Consider the following 19,930-nt stretch of genomic DNA (forward strand, 5'->3'; position numbering starts at 1 on the left):
AACAGTGAGTACCAATCATATAGTTAAATTTCCTGCTTGTTGTTTTTCCCATTTCCATGATGTATGATTTGGAGAGGCTGGGGCACAGGTCGAAACTCTCGATAAAATGGACAAAACCGTATATGAGGCACTGTAGTCCCCGCGCAGTGCATGCCAAAAGCACTGCGTCGTCCGCGAAGAGCAAGAAGGGGATCCCTCTCCTTCCTATCCTTGGGCAATCCACTCCTAGAGCTCCGAGCGCCCGGTCTAAACCATTTATATATCAAATAAATAGGAAAGGCGCCAGGATGCAGCCCTGTCTCACTCCCCTGGAATATGGGAAGGAATCTGCTATTGTCTGGTCGTTAATACTGCAGTGATTGTAGAGACTTTGGAAGTGCTCAAACCAAGACTCTGGTAGAATGTGACATGTGTGCTACAATCAGACCTATCATGTGGGGGCTCCCTAATTAATCATTGTCACTTAGCTGACTCTGCGAGGAAGTGTCCTTCTCTCGGGTCTGTTCATGTTGATTCTTTGCACGTTGTTTGTCAAGTTTTAGAGCAACACTGGCCTCTGTGAAGATCAGTTGTTTACCTCCGGCCTGGACTCGGAGTATAGCGGGGTATAGCATTGCGTATTTGATACCAGTTTTTTGCAGCAGTTTTTTGGCTGGATTGAACTCACGCTGTGCCGCCTGGATGGCTGGGGTTAAGTCTGGATAGAATGCGATGGCGTTCCCCTGATATTGTAGTTCTCCTTCTTCAATGGCCATTCGTAGCACAGTGTCTCTGTCTCTATAATTCAATACACATGCCAGGCTCGGACGTGGATGAGCACCCAGGGGAGGGTCTCAGCCCCAGGGTGCGATTGGTGTGTTCCACCAAAAACATTGTGGATAAGTCAGACCCAAAGAGATCTTTTAGGAGACTTTCGATGTACTTCTACATGTTGGGAACATTTGATGCAGACATTATTCCTCCTTGATCTCGCTTCAAGGTCTTCATTGCAAGCCTTAATACAGCACTCTGTCCATCCCCAGAAGGTGTTCACGATCCTCAACCTGGCGATCATCCGAGTCCGAGACTCTGGTTCCCAGTGCATCGAGTCTAGATTTGTGCTTTTCAACCTTTTGTGAGACGTAGTCCATACGTGCTGCAAGTGAGTCCAGCTTTCAGTCGATTGCCCTCAAACTGACCTTCACCTCATGTAGCATGGACTTAATGTCGTCTTCTTGGTCGGGTTCTAACTGTGTTTCTGGCACTATCGTCGTTGGCATCAAGTCACCATTGTGGAGCCTTGTGGAACGCTTTTCGAAGCTGATCTTGGTTTGCTTATTGTCTGTTTTCCCCATAATAAATAATAATAATAATAAGCCATTTTTAAAACACCTGGCTACACAAAAACAGTGTGTCCCCGCGCTAAACAGTGTGTCCCCGCGCATGGCGACTGTGCAGAGTGCGCTTGTATCCCAGAACGCGCAGGCCAAACAGGACGTTCAGGGGACGCCAAGGGCAAGGTGAGTGTTCTATTTAAGGCCAATGCACAGCGCTGCGTCTTTCCCTCGTGTATAGTAGCTATCGTCTCCTGCAGCCCGGCTACTACTTAAGCGGATTCGTACATCATGTTATCATTGTGCAGCCAGTGCTCTTCTCCACGGCCTTGCATGCATGCATGCGATATAGACCTGGTCTTGGGTACCGGCTGCCGCTGAGGGCAGAGCACGGGGTCTCCTAAGGGCCACCTGTCCAGCAGCGATTCTCGCTGTTCTGCTCCGCGCTGGTTCCATGTGGGCCATACAACCACAGGTACAGCTTCCTTGTCCCAACAGCTAAAACTGTTTACTCAGTTATTCCTGCTCCTCACACACCGTCGGGTCACTGCATGCGCTGCTGAGCCTGGCTGCCACCGGCAGCTAACTTTTATATTCTTGGAGAGGCCCCAAAATTCCTCCGTGAGGGGGTCTCCTCGTGGTGTGGGCTGCTGTAATTTATGCGGTGGAGATACCTGTCCTATGTCCTCGCTATGGCAGAGTTGAGTGGGCGCCCATGGACTACGCCGCTCCCCCAGCAGTCTGCACGTCTCTGCTGCAATGGGGGTCCCGGCCTCCTCCTTATGAGGTCTCAATGTATTGCGAGTCTGAGACCAGAGTCAGGCAGATCCGGGGTACCCACAGTCTGGCCCAGTCCAGCCCAGGGCCACTTCCACTTGGTTAGTTACTCAATATGTACAAAGGGGCCCCCTGAGTAATAGATAAAGGGCAGACCAGCAGGGGAAACAACTAATTTTTAAACCACAAAAGGAGGCTGCCCTAATAATTTAATGAGTAGGCTCAATAAGAGTCCTTATTCTAGACCACTGACACCATAGACTAGACCACAAAATTATCAACAATCATTTTATTTTTCTTAAATATATAATTTTCTCATTTTCCTTTGTTGATTTCAGTAAGTTATTTTAAAACGGTACAACATTAATTCAAATCAAGGCAAACATCACATTTTATTATTTTTTATCCTCTTAAAAAACATATCCCACACACACTCCAAACAATTCTCAACATCAGGATATCCAACAAACATACACACTCAGTGATCAGACATACATACATACATCAAACACTCTTCATTGAGTAAGGTCCATCAATCTTCCACTATCAGATGTTACCCAATTTCTCTGTCCAGATAGTGCTCCTAAACACAGCGTGGGAGATCAGGGGGCACAACATATATATCTATCCAGACTGGTAATACCACGCCAACGCGCGTTTCGGTGTAATGCCAGATTTTTAAGGCCACACCTTCATCAGGGCGATCGGAAATAAGGAGGGGGGGACATGACGATACCGCAAACAGTCAGCTATAAATGATGGACGGTGTACAAACAAACACAGCACTAAATTAGCTTCTCATTCCAAACTGCGTGTCGATTCAACTAGGGTAGGCATCAAGGGGCGGTGTCAAACACTTCCTGAGAGATAGGAGTAATCCGGAAACTAGAACTTCAGGGTCCCGTCTATTCCTTCGCAATATCTCTAGGTTCACATTCGATAAAACAACAGGATATACGCTGCCAGGTCAAGCGGTAGAGGAGATCAGCATGATGTTTCACGAATAATTTCGACTTCTCACATCCACATCTGTTAGATAGAGAGACGCTGTCCTCCGAGTTTGAACAAGGATAGCACAGCAAGTGATCAGATTTCTTAAATCAGTTATTCTCCTGGCGACTTGAAAGAATGTGTAACGGACTTCCGCAGCTCCGACGTGCCCGTCACAGGCAAGGCACTTCCTCATGAGGAAAAAAATAAAAATAATAAAATGTGATGTTTGCCTTGATTTGAATGAATGTTGTACCGTTTTAAAATAACTTACTGAAATCCACAAAGGAAAATGAGAAAATTATGAATTTAAGAAAAATAAAATGATTGTTGATAATATTGTGGTCTAGTCTCTGGTGTCAGTGAGCTCCCACTTGGTTAGTTAAACATAGGCCACTGCCCCTCCCCGAGTGTGCTTCAGGCCCGGCTCACTCTTCGCGTCTGGGCAACCGGATCTGTGTTCGCGCTCTGCATCAGGGTTGGGGTGGCCCGCCTTTGTTCGCATTGTCTCTCAGGCTGTTGTGGGCTGCCGCGGCCGCCCCCGCTCCTGCAGCGAGCAAGTACCTCCATGGCAGCGGATACGCCACATTTACCAGTGTTCTTCCCTGCAGGTCTCACAGGAGCTTCGGCTCCTGACTGCTGCTTCTTTGTGCCGCTGGATCTCCGCTCGGGCCATCGCCACCACTTCTCCTCACACCGGCTGACCAGACGATCAGTCAGCCCTTCACTGTGCCAGACACGCCCGCATCTGGTGAGTCCTCCTAGTCCGTGTTCCCGCAGTCGAGCTCAGCCGTGCGTCTCTTGGCCAGGCCTAGGCTGCGGAGCCGCGCTGTGTTTTACTTCAGTTTTATTCAGCGCACCACACTTCTTGACACATCGGTGTGTACCCCCCGTCTTCTGCACTCAAACTCATTGGTTTGGTGCCAGGTTTGGGGTTCTGATGACGGATAATTGCCGGACGTTCAGGTCGGCCGGCAGAGCCACTTCACCAAGCGGCCATCTTACTGCTCGGCCACGCCCCCAAGGACATGAGCTTTAGACCCCATGGGGAGGGCGGCCTGGGGATTCCAGACCTTGATCGCTATTATAAAGCGACACAGCTACAATTCCTGCTGGAGTGGGCCCGGACGGAATCCGAGAAGCGCTGGCTCTTCATGGAGCGAACACTAGCAAGACAGTCTTTGTGGAAGGTCCCCTTCCTTGGCAGAGCTTCCATACCCCCCAGATTATACGGCTCATCCGTGGTGCGACCTACCTTGAAAGCCTGCAATGCCACGGCTACACGCAACAGATTGACCACCTTTACATCTCCTCTCACTCCTATTACTGACAACTCTGACTTCTCCCCGGGCCTTGATAGCGAGGCATTTGGGTATTGGTATAAGACGGGTCACAGGTCTATAGGGCATTTTGAAGTGGAGGTGCCCCTGTCCTTCGAGGATCTTAAATCTAACTTCGCCATGCCCGAAACCGAGCAGTACCATTACCTGCAGATACGGCATTGAGTTATGAGCCCCAGGTCCGCCAGGGAGCAGAAAGACAGCTCACTCAGTACGAGCAATGGCTGCTTTCTAAGCAACCCACTAAGCAACTTATCAAAGAATTGTACCACATCCTAAGCCCCCCAGAACAGGTAGTTAAGACTTCAGGCCAGAGACTCCCAAGGAATGGGCGGACATTCACTACAGGGCTCGACACTCAGCGCGTAATATTTCTAGCATGGAAACAGCCACTAAGATAATGATGTACTGGTATTTCACACCCTCCAGACTACACAAAAGCGACCAAGACCGTTCCCCCACTTGTTGGAGGGGTTGCGATGCTGACGGCACACTACTACATTTGTTATGGGAATGCCCTACTCTCACAACCTAGTGGACACAAGTACTGGACGAGATCGACAACCACTTTGACACCAGACTATTAAGCTTCCCTGAATATTTCATCTTGGGAGTATCTGATAGGGTCACATTTCCCCACAAAGTCCAATAAAGGCAGGCAGATGTGAATAGCTCTAGTGGCGGTGCTACAGAATATATTGTCGCATTGGGGAACGGACAGAACTCCTTCAGTGCAGGGATGGTTCCACTGACTATGGTATGTTGTTGGTATGGAGCACTCTTCTTTCTCGCTTTAGGGAGATGGGGTTTCTTTCATCGACTTGTGGTGACCCTTTATTGCATTGCTATGCTCTGAATTCCGCGAGCTTTCCTGCCCCAGATTTCTGCGGCTATGGCTCCTCCATGCGCTGATCCAGGACTTGACCCAACCGCCACCCCATTGATTAGACTCACGCCAGGCTCGATTTCCCCTTTTTCTGTCAAAACAGCTGAGGTGGGAGGGGAGAAAAAGGGTTGGAGGGAGGGAGGGGGCAAAGGGGTTCATCTTGTTTTATTTTTATGCTCTGCGTAGCACTAAGTAGGCTTCTGGCCCACGACTTGGGCTTCATTGCTTGCTGCATCTCGTTTGTTTATCAAATCAATAAAAAGATTTCAAACTAAAATTGCATATCGCCGTATCTACTGATTGGAATTTGGTTGTATTGTGTTGGTCTTGTATTATTTATTAACATCAACTCTTTTTTTCTAATCTGGTGCGGCATCTCTTTTGTGGTGTGTTTTAATTGTATTACTGTTTAAAATGCTACATAAATACTTTACCCATTGCATTTAAGTTAAGCCTGATTGCTCAATGCCAAGATAACCGAGCAATGAGAACAGGCTAATTCAGGGTTTGCCCGTGGCTTCTCCCTGTGATCTTGTTCACTCCCCTTAACCAGTAACCCAATCACTCACAGTGGTGAGGATTATGACTTGAATTTACGCAGTGCCATTCAGTTATTTTGTATTACACTGAAAATCCCAGATAAATAATGTAGGAGGCTGGCTTAGTATATGGTGCTCACTTATGTAAGTGTAGCACCCTGCACTAATCCAGACAACCCGTATTATGATTTTAGTGGTCTTAGAGAACATCAGAAAGCTCTCTAAGTGGTAGCTGTGGAAAGCAGCCTTCAGGCTTAGCCCAGAAGGAGTGTAAAGCAGCTTGTTTTATCAGTACTTAATCTTATGGTAACGGTTAAGTGAAAAAAAACCACACAGTGTAGTTATAGAAACATGTATTTATTATTAACACTCACTTACACAATGTATTATCTCCTACCTGTAGATATAAACTCAATACACACCAATAGTTTGTCAATAGAATACGTAAATAGCATAGAATACACAGTGGTCTGCAGGGGGAGGCCAAACCATATATTAAAATAGTGGAATGTGAACCACGGCTCAAGTCAGAAGATGTAGAAGAGCCGGGGACCCAAGGAACCACCTACGGTAAGTATCTTGGAACCCCACAGAGGTCGAGTGCAGTGTGGGAGCACAACCGCGTACTCAATTCAAGTCAACAGGTAAGTCGCAGTTGCAATTTTAAAGAAGAAGGACCCCTCCCAGCGGGACCTGTAGATACTCCGTGGAGGACGGAGGGCCACACCTCGGGAACCAGGATACCTACACCATGGAAGCTGGGTGCGCAGGGGGCGAAGTGACGTCGGAAACTACCGTAGACCGTAATGGAGGACTTCAGAAATGATGCCACTGGCAAAGAAGGTGAAAGTGTCCGGGGGAACCCAAAGGTGGATTCAGGATGAGAGGTACCTGCAAGAAGAAGGGACAGAGTCTATGCCACTAAGGAGTGACCAGGGTGCACGGAAGATGAATGCCCACCGATGTCAGAGATTTTATTTTGCCTTTGATGTTGCAAATGTGCAGACTACGCGACGCTGTGGGAGACCAGGAGCCATTTACGAGCTGTCCCATGTCGGATGTCAAGAGCCAAGGGGTCAGTTTCTGCAAGGTCAAAGTGACTCACCACAAACGAGTAATTCAGAACAGGCCAGAGCAAGCAGGGGAGCCCACAAGAGCCAAAGAAGACTCTCAAGAGGACCCACAGGCTGAAGGCACAGGAGTCGCAAGAGGACCTCGGGCAGGTAACCAAAGGATGAAGGTCCACGGTGCATGCCAAGATCTTGGCTGGAGGAGATGTTTGAGGCTAGAGTTTCTTGGAGCCCGAAGATCTCTGGAGGAGAGAGTCAACAAGACTTGGTAATGACAAGTTGACAGAGTGCACGCAGTGAGAAGACAGCGCAGGCCTCAAGGAAGTTGCAGAACCACCCCCTGTGTTGCTGAGCCTTTCAGAGTCTGTTGGAGCCAAGGATCAGTAGACTGGTCCACTTTGTTGCGGTGCCTACAGACGCAGGAGAGTGACTCCTTCACTCAAAGGGAGGTTCCTTCTGTGTCTTGTAAGTCCACAGGTCCTGTGTAGAACCTGTATGGAGCACAGGCAATCACGTTGTAGCAGACTTGCAGGACGATGAGACCAGGAGCAGAAGGAGTCTTCCCCACTGCAGTCTTGGTTCCCAAAGCTTAGTACAGCAAAGTCCAGTGTGCCCAGATGGTTGAAGAAGAAGTGGTATTGGATTTGAATCTTGTCCCACGATCTAGGGACCCACCCACAGATAAGCCCTTAAGTACCCTATGGAAAGGGTTGGAATGATTCAGGGGTCCCTCCCAGAGGAGGGGCTGGACAATGTAAATGTAAATGTATTGGCATTTATATAGCGCACTACTTACCCGTAGGGTCCCAAGGCGCTTCGACCGCTGCGAAACCCTTCCTGGCTTCCCTGAGAGATGGTCCCTTAATGGGTATCTCCAGGGTGAGACCAGGCATCCCCGGCGGTCTGGTGGGGCCGTTTGTGAAGATGAGGCAAGCTAATGGCCAGAGTTGCCGAGTGTGATCGCTGATCAGAGTGGGCACCGAGGCGAGAGAATTATCGAGTCCGCTGACCCTGGTCCAGAAACCTGCCGCGCCGGGAATCGAACCCTGGTCCCGGGCCGTCCTCTGCTCTCAGGTCTGCCGCCTCTAACCAGTGAGCCACACTACTTCTACAATGGGGAGGATACTACCATGTCCTTTGTCTAGTTTTGCTCCAGAGCGAGAGCCTATGGCTCCCTGAACTGGTTTGAACTGGAGTATGCAAGGAGGGCACCAAATGCGCCCTTCAAGCAGTCTTGGTGGTGCTGCCAAGTGCCCCCACCCAGTCCCAATACACGAAGTCCTGTCTGGGAGGTGGTCACAGCTCCCTGTGACAGGAAACCTATTGTCCTGCCTTCCCCAGCTCGAGCTTTGGCTCTGCAGTAAGAGGGCAAAATCATGTCTCTGGTCGGCAACAGCCATAGTTTAGTGTCCAGGTCTCGAAGATTGGTACCAGGAACAATGAAGGCCTCCCATAGGAGCTTTCCAATGCATGGGGGGTATGATTCCAACATGCTTGATACCAAACACGACAGGGTTTGTTACAGCCAATTTAGGATGAGCCATTTCCTAATGATGCAAGGCCACTCTATGTAGCTTAATAGCTGAAGCACTTACAACCCGAGAGAGTTGGCTCTGAAGGTTGTAGGGGTGCGCTGCTCATGCAACGGCACCCTCACACTTAGAACCGAGCATCCTGCCTTCAGGATGCCCTGCCTTAGGGGTGACTTATAGGTTTGAAGTGCCGTGACCTCAGATATAAGGAAACTTATATCTGTCGTAAGAGGTGCTAGCACCAGCTTACACAGGCTGCAATGGCAGGCCTGTAGTCAGAATTTGAGTGGTCTCTCATGGGTGGCATAATACATGCTTCAGCGCATGGGAGACCCCTTGTGTACCTATGCCCTGAGCACCTTAGTACCATATACTAGGGACTTACAAGAGTGCACCAGTAGCCAATCTGGAGTGTACCTATGTACTCACCATGTCCAATTAAGGGAAGAAGCACAAAGACTGGGGTCCTGTTTAGCAGGATCCCAGTCAGACTAGTCAGTAAAACCTATTAAAACCAGCGAAAAGTGGGGGTGACCATGAAAGCAGATCCTACTTTCCTACAAATAATCTGAGACTAATTAGAGTTTTAAATTCTACTTAATTGGCCTCTTATGCTTTATCAATATTCACCCTTACTCTGCCTGCCTGTTTGTGCCGGCGACTTCACCTGCAAGAAAGGAATTTGAGCTCGTCAACCTGGAGAACTACATTGTGGCTGAGCCCAAGGTATTTTGGCAGCATGCCAAAATGAGTACCAGGAAGGTGGAGTTTCAAAAGGGTCTGAGGGCGTGGGCAGAGGCCCAGCAGTTGCCAGTCACAACAGATGGTCAGGCTGGAGGAGCCAGAGCAGGGCCTGGATACCAGCGCTGTGATTCAGCATTCAGGTGAGGGGGATGACTTGACCCCCTTATTGTAAAGATCTGTATGATCTGTTTGCAAGAGAGCATATGTTCGGTAATTGTCTTCAGAGGCTACACCAACACCTTATTGAATGTAAGCTCACTTGGGGGTGAACCCAAGAAGAGTGGTTCAGGTTCCCCCTTCAGAGGGAGGGGGAGGTTAAAAGTGACCCAGACATGTCCCAGATTAAGGGGGAGGAAAAGGTTCCCATGCCCCTTCTGAGAAATAGGGAGGAGGTTCTGGTGGGTGGTGGCCCATTTCAAACTCCACTGATTCGATTGTTCTCAAATAGGACACAAGGGGGGGATTCGGTATGTTCTAAGAAACCACTCACTGATGGGACCTCTACAGGGGTGGCCAATATGGCCCTAGGGGTAAGTAGTCCCCAATGGCAGGAGGTAGATCATACCGTAATCTCCTATAGTTTGGAGGTGAACGCAGAAGGTAGACTGGTGATCCCTGAGAGTGGAAGTTTTAACTTCCATTATGTCAAGGTGAACGGGGTCTCTGTCAACTGCATTCTGGGGAATATGTTGACCCTGGTGGCAGGAAATCTGGGGAGGGTGGCCGAACAAGGCTCCCTGAAAGCTCTGTTTCTGGGAGTACTGCTCCCAAGGGGGAGGTACAGAGGCCCAGATGGAGGGCTAGGAGGTGGAAACAACCCACAGTGGGAGGACCAGTGGATCAGTGGTCGCCAGCTCTGAGAAAAGAGCAGCCCAAGACTAACACTGGTGAGGCCACTTCTGACCCCTACATTGTCACAGAGGCAGAGGGCTGGATACATATACAGGGCAGACCCCTGCATGACACAGAGTGTCACTCTCGAGGGGACTTGTTGTTCCCTCCGGAAGACCTAGCTCGCCAGTAACCTGCTCACGCTTAGGGTACAGACCCTTGGCTGAGTGGCTAGTCTCAGGCTACCACCCTTAGGTTGGTGGGAGGGAGAGTGGAAGTAGGGTGCCCCCTCCCCCCACTCTGAGAAACCGCAGCGGTCAGAGAACCCTGGATGGCCTAGCAACTGACAGCTGTCAGGGGCCTCTGTTGCTTACTCTCCTTGAAGGCAGAGTTTTCCTTGGATTAGGGACAGAAATCTGATCCAAGGGGTAGAATGGGCCACATCTCTTTGTTGGCCATGGTGGTTCTGTCTGTGAACAAGTTAAGGTTAGGTGCTTCACAGATAGGATACACTGATGAGGAGAAGTATTGCCCATGGCACAATTCAGTGGCTCAGGAGAAATTAAACAGAGGGATCCCACTGAGTTCAGAGAGGCGTAGAACTAACAAGTGCTGCTGCATGCAGGGGCGGCTCCTCCGCTAAGGCTGAAGAGTGTCGCCCTACTGCTCTCCGAGCAGTTCAAGAAGGAAAAATAAAATGATAAGAACGCAGCATTAATATAATTTTATGTTTATTTTCAGTTGGTTATGTGCAGGCAGAGGTGGGCTCCGTGACGCCAAAAGCACTGCAGGGAGAGGAGTGGTGAGCACATCGCTTTGGCCAGCTGTCTAGGGCTGGCCAAAGCCTCATGCGCACTTTGCATGTTCTCCACCCAGGCTGCATTACAGCTTGGGTGAAAAACATTTCCAAGCTCTCACTGGCTGTCTCAGCACTGAACCACAGCGCTCAGATCAATCACAACACTGCATTGCAGCATTGTGATTGGCTGTGGGGAGCCTGGGAGCCCGGATGCTTCCTGCTGCTCGACTAGAGATGAAGAAGACAGAGGATAGGTTGTGGCCGGCTGGAGATGAAGAGGACGGAGGAGAGGCAGCAGCCAGCTTGGCGGCTGTAACCAGGTAGTGCGTTTAAAAAAAATCTTTTTCATCCCACCCCCACCCTGCCCCACCACTCCCGTCCAGTAGCAGCCGCTCCTGCCTGCATGACAGGGCGTTCATAAATGTTCTATCACTTAAGCAGGAAAGCCCATCAAGGTCCTGATTAGTCTAAGCTGGCTTTTGGCAGAAGGGGGTGGTGTTGGACTTGGCCCTTTTTGCAGGTAACCAGTGCTAACGTGCATGTGCTCTCTCCTTAAAACATGGTAGAATTGGCTTATGCCCAATTGGCATATTACATTTATTTGTAAGTCCCTAGTAAAGTGGAACTGCCTGGCACCAGGGCCTATTAATTAAATGGTACTAGTGAGCCTGCAGCACTGATTGTGTCACCCACTTAAGTAGCCCTTTCAAATATGATGTCTCAGTCCTCCCATTCGAGTCTGTGTGTGTAGTTTTAAACTGCCATTTTGACCTGCCAAAATGAACCTTTTTCCAGGCCCAAACTTTCTTTTCTTTGTTCAAATAATCTTTATTGATTTCATTACATTATACATTAACATAAAGACAGCGAATAAACTCAATGAATCAAAAGACTGCGTTCATCCCTGATAAACAGATTACATTGAGAGATTACAATCTTAGGCACATACAGAAGAATGAGTTGGGTAAAGACAGTGCATCGGTCTAAATCTAATTCTTGATATACAGTCCTGTTTGTATATTCATAAACATATACATATTGTCATATAATTAAGAGTTGTCCTGAGCTAGTGTAATGTAGAGTAATGTATTCTGCAGATAGGAAGTGACTCAATTTAAGTAGGTTTGAAGTTAAAGGAGGTGGCATCAAGTGAGTCCCACATGGGTCTGTGCAGTGGGCGCCATGGAGAGAGTTGCAGTGAAGTGTTGTGCGCTCTGCTAACACATCTGAAATTAGACTATGCTGAGGTTTTTCCAATTATTGAGATTCAGTTTGCATGCAAGGGTCGGCATTAGATCTAGTAAGCATCTATGATTTTCAGTTTTCAGTTAGGTATCTAAGTCACCCAGAAATTCATACGCTACTTCCTGGGTACGATTAATATTCACGCTGTTTTTTAAACATTTAAATATATTGTCAAAGCAAGTTTGTAAGATGGAGCAATAAAAGAGCATGTGGGTCATATGGCCGCCCTGTAAACCGTAGTTCCAACATGCAGGGTCCTGTATAAGTTTAATGGGGGTCCAGTAGGCTCTATTAATAATCATGTATTTGGTTTGGGATAGTGTCAGTGATATCTTATTTGTTAAATTAGATCTATGCATGCCTTTCCAGTCAAATTTTATATTGCTACCGTTCAGTTCTGCTTCTCACTTTAGATCAGTATGAGTGCCATTTCTAAGGGGGTTCGGTAGAAGAAATTTGTATACCCTGGACACAGAGCAGCTAGTAAGGGACTATCTGTTAGTAGTGGATGTTTTGAGATCTGGACTCTCAGCAGTAGTAGTTTGCGATCAGAAATGTTTTTGATAAGAGTAATTCCTTTTTTTGACCAATCAGGTGAGTATATTGGTTTGTATTTGTATTTGTATGGGATTTATAAAGCGTCGGAATCACCCCCAAAGGAGTATCTCCCTGCTGCACAAAAGTCGAAAGACAGGTCAGAGAGATCAGTAACGGAATAGTTCAGTCTTCAGGAGTTTTCTGAATCGGAGAAGATTGGAGCATTTACACAATTCCACGCACAGAGAATTCCAATATTTTGGAGCTAGATATGCAAAGGTTCTGCCTCCTGTACATAGTTTCTTATAATGGGGGACCGCAAGCAGCCCTTTGCCCTCTGATCGAAGCAGTCTGCTCGGCAGGTAACGTTTTTCCGCCAGGTAGGTCGCACTCACACCATAAAGACCCTTATGGGCTAGGCAGCAATGTTTAAACTTAATTCTCTAGTGGATTGGAAGTCAATGAAGCTGCCTCAGCAAAGGCCAGGAAGAGGTTTGAGGAGGCACCTTAAGGGCCAGACGCGCTGCAATGTTCTGGACTATCTGCATTCTAATCAATACGGATTCATTGGCCGATACTAAGAAAGTGTTACAATAATCAAGCCGGCTAATGACCAGAGCTTGAATCAGAGTTCTATGAACTGATAAGGGCAGCCACTAGACCACTTCATGCAAAAGACTAAAGGGGTGGTAGCAGGCACCTGAGGTGGCCATTACTTGGTCTATCATAGATAGAGGGTTGTCCTGTCGGACCCCCAAGTTTTTAGCCATGGGTTTCGGTGTATGTGCAGGGCTTAATGTAGCAGGCCACCAATTTGGGGACCAAATCGTTTGAGTGGTGCCATATAACAAGATCTTGGTCATGGCAGCATTCAGCTGGAGGAAATTCTCTGTCATCCAACCAGATATAGCTTGCATGCCCTCAGCTAAACGATGTTTGGGTAAGTACATGTTATTTTCATTGATACGTTGGATGTCGTCTGCGTAGGAATAGGGAATTAATCCATATTCTCTAATAATTTTAGCAAGGGGGGCCACATACACATTAAACAAGGTGTGGCTAAGCCAAGAACCCTGGAGCACCCCCTTAGTAAGCTTCAAGGTCTGAGAACGAAAGGGGTCCAGATTGATCGTTTGAGTGCTCTGGTGAAGAAAGCTTGCAAACCACCTAATGCCGGTCCCTGCCTACCAGTCTCCATCAATCGGTGAATCAGCTTCTGGTGAGCTATCTATTTTAATTTTGGGGTTGAACCATATGGATACCATGCTAGAATTACAACTTTTGATTTTCAAGAGATAGTCTATTCAAAATACAGCTTTTTTTAGTATTATGCATGATATATCTGGAATCACAGACTAAGTATAATGAAGCGATGGGGGTGGAGCGGCCAGCCCAGCCGCCACAGCAGACTGGGAGAGCAGGGGAGGGGGAGAAGCGCAACAGCCGCGGGCCTGACTCACCCGTCCCGCAGAGTTGTGATCCTGTGGAGAGCTCTAACAGTGTCGGGCGGATGTTGTACGCTGCGCCCGGAGACGCCAGTCTCACTAGGGCCGACCCGACCCGCACCTCCTATGGCTAAATGGATCTCCGCCACTGATGGAATTCAGCACCCAGCTTTCAGGTCACCACATGCCGCATCGCCTCCGCCGTCTGGTCCTCAGGTTTTGGGGGACGAAGGAGGGAGCTATTCGGGGGAAATTGTGCCCGAGGCCGGCTAGTCTCCGGAGCTTCACTCGCTGGCGGCCATCTTTGCCGCCGGCTTGGCTGCACCCACTACTCGCCCGAGTTAGTGGGACTTACTAGTGAGGTGGCATGATCAATGCCACCATCACTGACTAGAACAACCTGAGCTGGAGAAGGCCAGAACCCACATCACAACCCAAGGTTAACCCAACTAATCACTAGGTTGTTGTACTACCAATTGTACTGATGAGAACTGAGATCCAGTCATCTACGCCACCTAGTCTTCCCATCTCATAAGAAACAAAGGACTGGAGGGTGTAGATTTTCCGTCACTGCCCGAGCATGGAACACACTACCCTTGGAGCTTAGTACTACCCCTAACTACAGTAGAGTCAGACAACTTCTGAAGACATGGCTTTTCAATCAGGTTTACCAGTAATTGGGAGCTAAGGCCGCATCAGCTACCCAGCGCCAAGAGACCTTCTGGTGAACATGCGCTTTAGAAATGGACAGTAATATAACATAAGGGGGGGCAGTTGCCTTAGGAGCAGTCGTAGTAGCTACCTTGCCCTGAGGAAAACCAACATCCCTTGTCCAATGGGTCTTTACTTTACATAAATAACACCAAGGTTTATTTTTGCCTTTCTTGGAGTTTTGGAACTCACAAACAGATGCAGATTTTTGGGGACCTTGAGAAGACTCCTTTTTGTCTTTGCTGTTTTCCCCAACCTTCACCTGGGTTTTAGAAGAATATTGCTTCTTCTGGTCACCTACACTTTCATGGTTTTTCTGCTGAACCCTGGTGCGACCCATTTGTCTGCCTTCTTTCTCAATTCTTGGGAAGAGGTCAGATCACAGTCCACCTGGTGCAACAGTTGGTTCTAACAGTTATTAAGGATGTGCTCCTTCATTATCAAATTTTGCAATCCCTCATAGTCTTGTGCCTTGCTTCCATCAAGCCAGCATTCCAGTGCCTTAATAGCACTGTCCATGAAGTCTACCCAGTCCTGGGTGTGTGCCTTCTGGCTGTCTCTGAACTTAATCCTATATGGTTCAGTGGTTAAGCCAAACCCATCTATGAGTGCACTCTTGAGTACTGAATAATTGTCAGCATCCTCTAACAGTGAGGAGCTTATCTCTACCTTTGTTAGCAAAGGAGAACCACAGGATAGCTGCCCACTGCCTTTGAGGGACCTCTTGAACTTAACAGGCCCTCCCTAATGCAGACATCCATTTCTTAGTGCCACCCCCCTCCTGGTAAGGAAGAATTAGCCTATTCAGGTTCCTAGTGTAAAAGGATGGTCCCCTGATTCTAGGTACGCTTGGGCGGCCACCATGGGAATCTAATCCCAGATTTTTGCTAGCTTTTGGGACTTCCTGGGCCTCCTTGTCAAGGGCCATTGATCTCGTCTCAGCTTGAGTCTAACTCTCTCAAGTTTGATCAGGTGGGGTATTCCTACTCCAGGGAGTCCCTATGGAATGTCCAGAAGCATTGGACTCAGCAGAAGGAGATCTAGATCTCCTATGCCTGTTCTGGACCCTACCAGGAGAAATAAAGGGGGACCTACTTCTAAGGACACCCTCTGTGCCATCTACACTATCCCCCGGATCAGAGTTCATCACGGTGATGTCTTCAGATTCGTCTTGCTCATGCTCAGAATTAGGGCCACTGGGGGTTATCCCTCTTGCCCCATCTTCTGGAACATCCCCACCCACTTTGTCCTGATCCACTGACCTGTCAGGGTTTTGGAGATCATCCAAGATAAGAGAAGCTTAGTGGTTGGATTACTACATGTCTTTAACTTAGAGGAGGTGCACAGGGTCCTTAGTTCCTGGAACTTAACACCACTGTATCTAGAAGACTAGATCCCCTTGGGGTTAACTATTAAAGACATGTCTAAGTATACTGTGGTGGTGCTCCAACCTACCCTAGTGGAAACTAAATGTTCATGACTTTCTCATTCTAGACTCCTCCCTCACCCTGACCCGCCAGATCAACGCTGTCGCCTTCACCTGCTTCAACTCCCTCCGCAAGACCTTCAAGTGGATCCCCCCCAGAATGCAGAAAGACCATCACCCACGCACTCAGAAACAGCAGACTGGACTACGGTAACGCCCTCTACGCCGGAATCAACAATACCCTGCTAAACAAGCTCCAAACAAGCCCGTACACCGCAGCCAGACTCTTCCTCTGAACCCCACGTCACAACCACATTACCCAGCACCTACGAGACCTCCACTGGCTCCCCATCGAGAAGAGAATAACCTTTAAGCTACTCACCCACACCTACAAATCCCTCCACAACATCGGACCTAAATACCTCAACGAAAGAGTCTCATTCCACGTACCCAAAAGGAACCTCCGCTCCGCTAACCTCTCCCTGGCAGAGACCCCATGCATCCGCAGAACCAGAGCAGGCGGAAGAGCCTTCTCCCGCATCGCAGCAAAGACCTGGAACGAGCTCCCTGTCAACATCAGAAGCTCCCCCACTCTGCACATCTTCAGGAAGAGCATCAAGACCTGGCTCTTCGACTGGTCCGGAGCTGCCCCCCCCCTCCAACCCCCCAGCCACCAAGCGCCTAGAGACCCTCACAGGTGAACAGAGCGCTTGATTAACCCCTGATTGATTGAACCTGTGAAACTCCTGACTATGCAGTCTTTTCTATGACACATTGATGACTACTTCCACTGCAGGCCCTTGATCACAACACTCCAAGCTGTGGGTGCAGCCTGCACCTGTGTGAAACAGGAATCCCACCCCACTCGCTCCTTCTCCATCACATCAGGAACAGAAGATGTGTAAAAGTAGGACAGTCCTGTTCTTCTTTGGATCTCACCATCGCCAGGCAGCACCTTTCTGCGATGTCTGAGCTCCTCTGTTTTTCCTTCCAGGTACTCCTTCGGTCTGACTTTGGTTTGTTTAATACGATGCTAAGGTATGTGCAAACGCTTGGGCTAGCAACACCAACAAACGTGGAAATCGTGAAATTATTTCATAGTATACCTATCAACCTACAGTTTACAACATTTTACTGGGTTTTTCAGTAGCATAATGTAGTCACGTTTGCTTTGATGTTCATAACCGAGTAAGTTTCAATATGTTCGTCTTGAAAGTAATTAATAACCTAATGTGTTAAAGGACGTATTTCACAAGCCAGCAAGAAAACATGAAAGGACACACATTTCTGAAGATAAGAGTTTGTGTGTAATTACTGCCACGTAAACGACATTAGAAACATATATAAAAGTGCCAGCACAACAAAAGAAGTGGAAGAAAAGTGTTACCCATAAGTAGTCGACGTTTCACACGCTTGTCCACATCAGCTACTGACGTGGTATTGTACTCAGAACTCTCAATTGCAGCCTCATCCTTCTCTAAAACACAAGTAGGGGACAAACATGGAGCATTTGGTTAATCAAAAGCTCAACTTTCCACTGCCTAAGACAGTTTCTTGTCACTGTATAACCAAAGACAAGAAGTAAGTTATGAATCACCACACCACAGCTTTCAGGCGCCTCGCAAAAGTGAAACACCAATAGTTAAATCGAGAAGGTAAAGGGAAATGGAAGGAGGAAAAGTAAACGATTAAAGTAGTACTGGGCCACACACAAAGATAAAATAACAAAATCGAACAAGGGTACGTGATTCGGGCAAACATTACTTTGAATTTGTGGCTTGGATGAACGAGATGGTAGAAAAGTCAGGAAAACACCACAATCATCAGACAAGAATTACATTTGAAAGAAATGTTAAAAGTTTCAGACAGACTCTCGGGCATAAAAACATTCAGACCAAACACCATCTGGTGATGGAAGGACACAGGTAAATCAGCAACAAAATCTGGAAACAAACTGCATGCAAATAAACGAACACAACAGACACATAATTAAGACTGAATCGGGCCGTGCTGGTTGCCTGCTTGTCTATGGAACATTTCTAGCTAAACATTCAATGTTATGATGATATAGCAATGTTATGATACAGCAGAGATATGACATAAAAGGTCAGGATAGGTCAGAACTATGCAGTTTAGTAGCGAGAGGTCAACGCATGCTGGTTGGTTGGTTAAGCTCAACAAAAAAGTTCGAAATTGAATAAACATACACACGTTGTATTATGCATGTTTATTTACCATGTAAGACCTAGGAATACAGACAAAAATAAAGAGGCGGCCTAGGATGGAGAAGATGACAAAAGCATAAAATCATATACGGTTTGTACGTAAGAGAAAAGTGTATGGCAGTCAGCAGTTTTCTACAGAAAGAAAACGTGCAGAAAAAAATAAGTAGAAATGACAGTAAGAACTGTGCATGAAGGAAAGAGGAATGTTAAGTAAATGTGTTAGTCAAAGGCTAAAACTATGTTTCTGAAGTTGCAGATGTTTGCAATCTTGCAGTGATACTCAGAATAAACACCACAGAAGACAACAAACATTCAGATCATGGAAAAGAGGCTGGCAAGATTTATGTCAGGGATTAACGTATAGCTGAGTCATAACAAAGAGTTTAACTAGTTCTAGATTGGATCAGGCTGCAATGGAGGGATTCTTTTGAGATTTATTTGCTAAGGTTTTTAGGTTCTGTAAATACCTTCTGATTATATGTAATCAGACAAGTCAGGCAATCAGGAACCCTCAACAGAAAGTATGGCAAAAGTAAACAAATAGTAAAAGTTTTCTATTAAAACACACCCAGTAAAACAACACACATAATATAATATCAGCAAAGAAAGTAATATGCAGTTGCATTCTTGCAGAGAGTAACTGACTACATGATGCGTTCATTTGAGACAATGTTTAAATGCTATCGAAAACAATAGAACTCTTAAATATTAGTGGACGTTGAGGACTAGGAAAGATGAGTTTGATTTTAATAAAACAATAAAAGCGATCATATACACGAAAACGCAACTTTATATGCACAGCTGCAATGCTTTTTAGTCGCAGAAATACTAGGATGTCTTCAAGGAAAAAACGCAAAATATAAAATACATTGTGAACAAAATCGACAAAAACATCTTTACAAATATTTTTTATGTATTGTTATCTTTATCAAAATTGTGTCTTAATATATATGTATATTATATATATATATATATATATATTCACTGAAAAAACCATAGGTTATAGTCGATATATAGTTAGGAATTTGCATTTACAAAACCTTGAAAATTCAATGAAAAAACCATTGGTTTTAGGCCATATATAGTTAGGGATTTGCATTTACAAAACCTTATTTTACTCGCATAAAACCATTGAAATTCCATATATAGTTAGATGCGCTAACTATATATCGCGCACCCGCAATCCACTGCTGATGATGTCACATATTACATCATTCATGACATGGTCAGTGACATCACTGATGACATCACTGATCACAACATCCAGTGACTGTATGTTTCTGTAAAGTTAAAATATGTCTTACATATTGAAGAATGAGTGGATGTATAAATGTCTGGATGAAGGATTTAGTAGGTGCATGACTGATTGTATGAGGGAGTGATTAAATGTGTCTCACTGAGTGCATGGGTTAGTGATTAAACTGTATTAATTTGTGCATCATTATATCTGTTGTTCTGTAAACTGCTGCATGTGTTGATCAGTAGCTATATGAGTAACTATATGGGTTATTGATTGGTTG

The 19,930-nt window shown here is 46.8% G+C and overlaps 1 protein-coding gene across 2 annotated transcripts in view; it reads right to left on the reverse strand.

Annotated features, from left to right (window-relative positions):
* Positions 1-19,930, reverse strand: part of SCUBE1 (signal peptide, CUB domain and EGF like domain containing 1) — a 1,931,683-nt gene that overhangs the window by 1,150,153 nt on the left and 761,600 nt on the right. Inside the window, exon 7 of one of the 2 annotated variants that reach the window (XM_086922262.1) lies at positions 17,573-17,662. The exons of the other annotated variant lie outside the window; for it this stretch is intronic. Within the exon in view, the coding sequence (XP_086778388.1) occupies positions 17,573-17,662 (90 nt within the window). The remainder of the gene's footprint in view (positions 1-17,572; positions 17,663-19,930) is intronic. 2 annotated transcript variants of the gene reach the window in all.

Source organism: Lissotriton vulgaris, chromosome 1_1, assembly GCF_964263255.1.
Source record: "Lissotriton vulgaris chromosome 1_1, aLisVul1.2, whole genome shotgun sequence".
In the NCBI taxonomy this organism is placed as follows: domain Eukaryota; kingdom Metazoa; phylum Chordata; class Amphibia; order Caudata; family Salamandridae; genus Lissotriton; species Lissotriton vulgaris.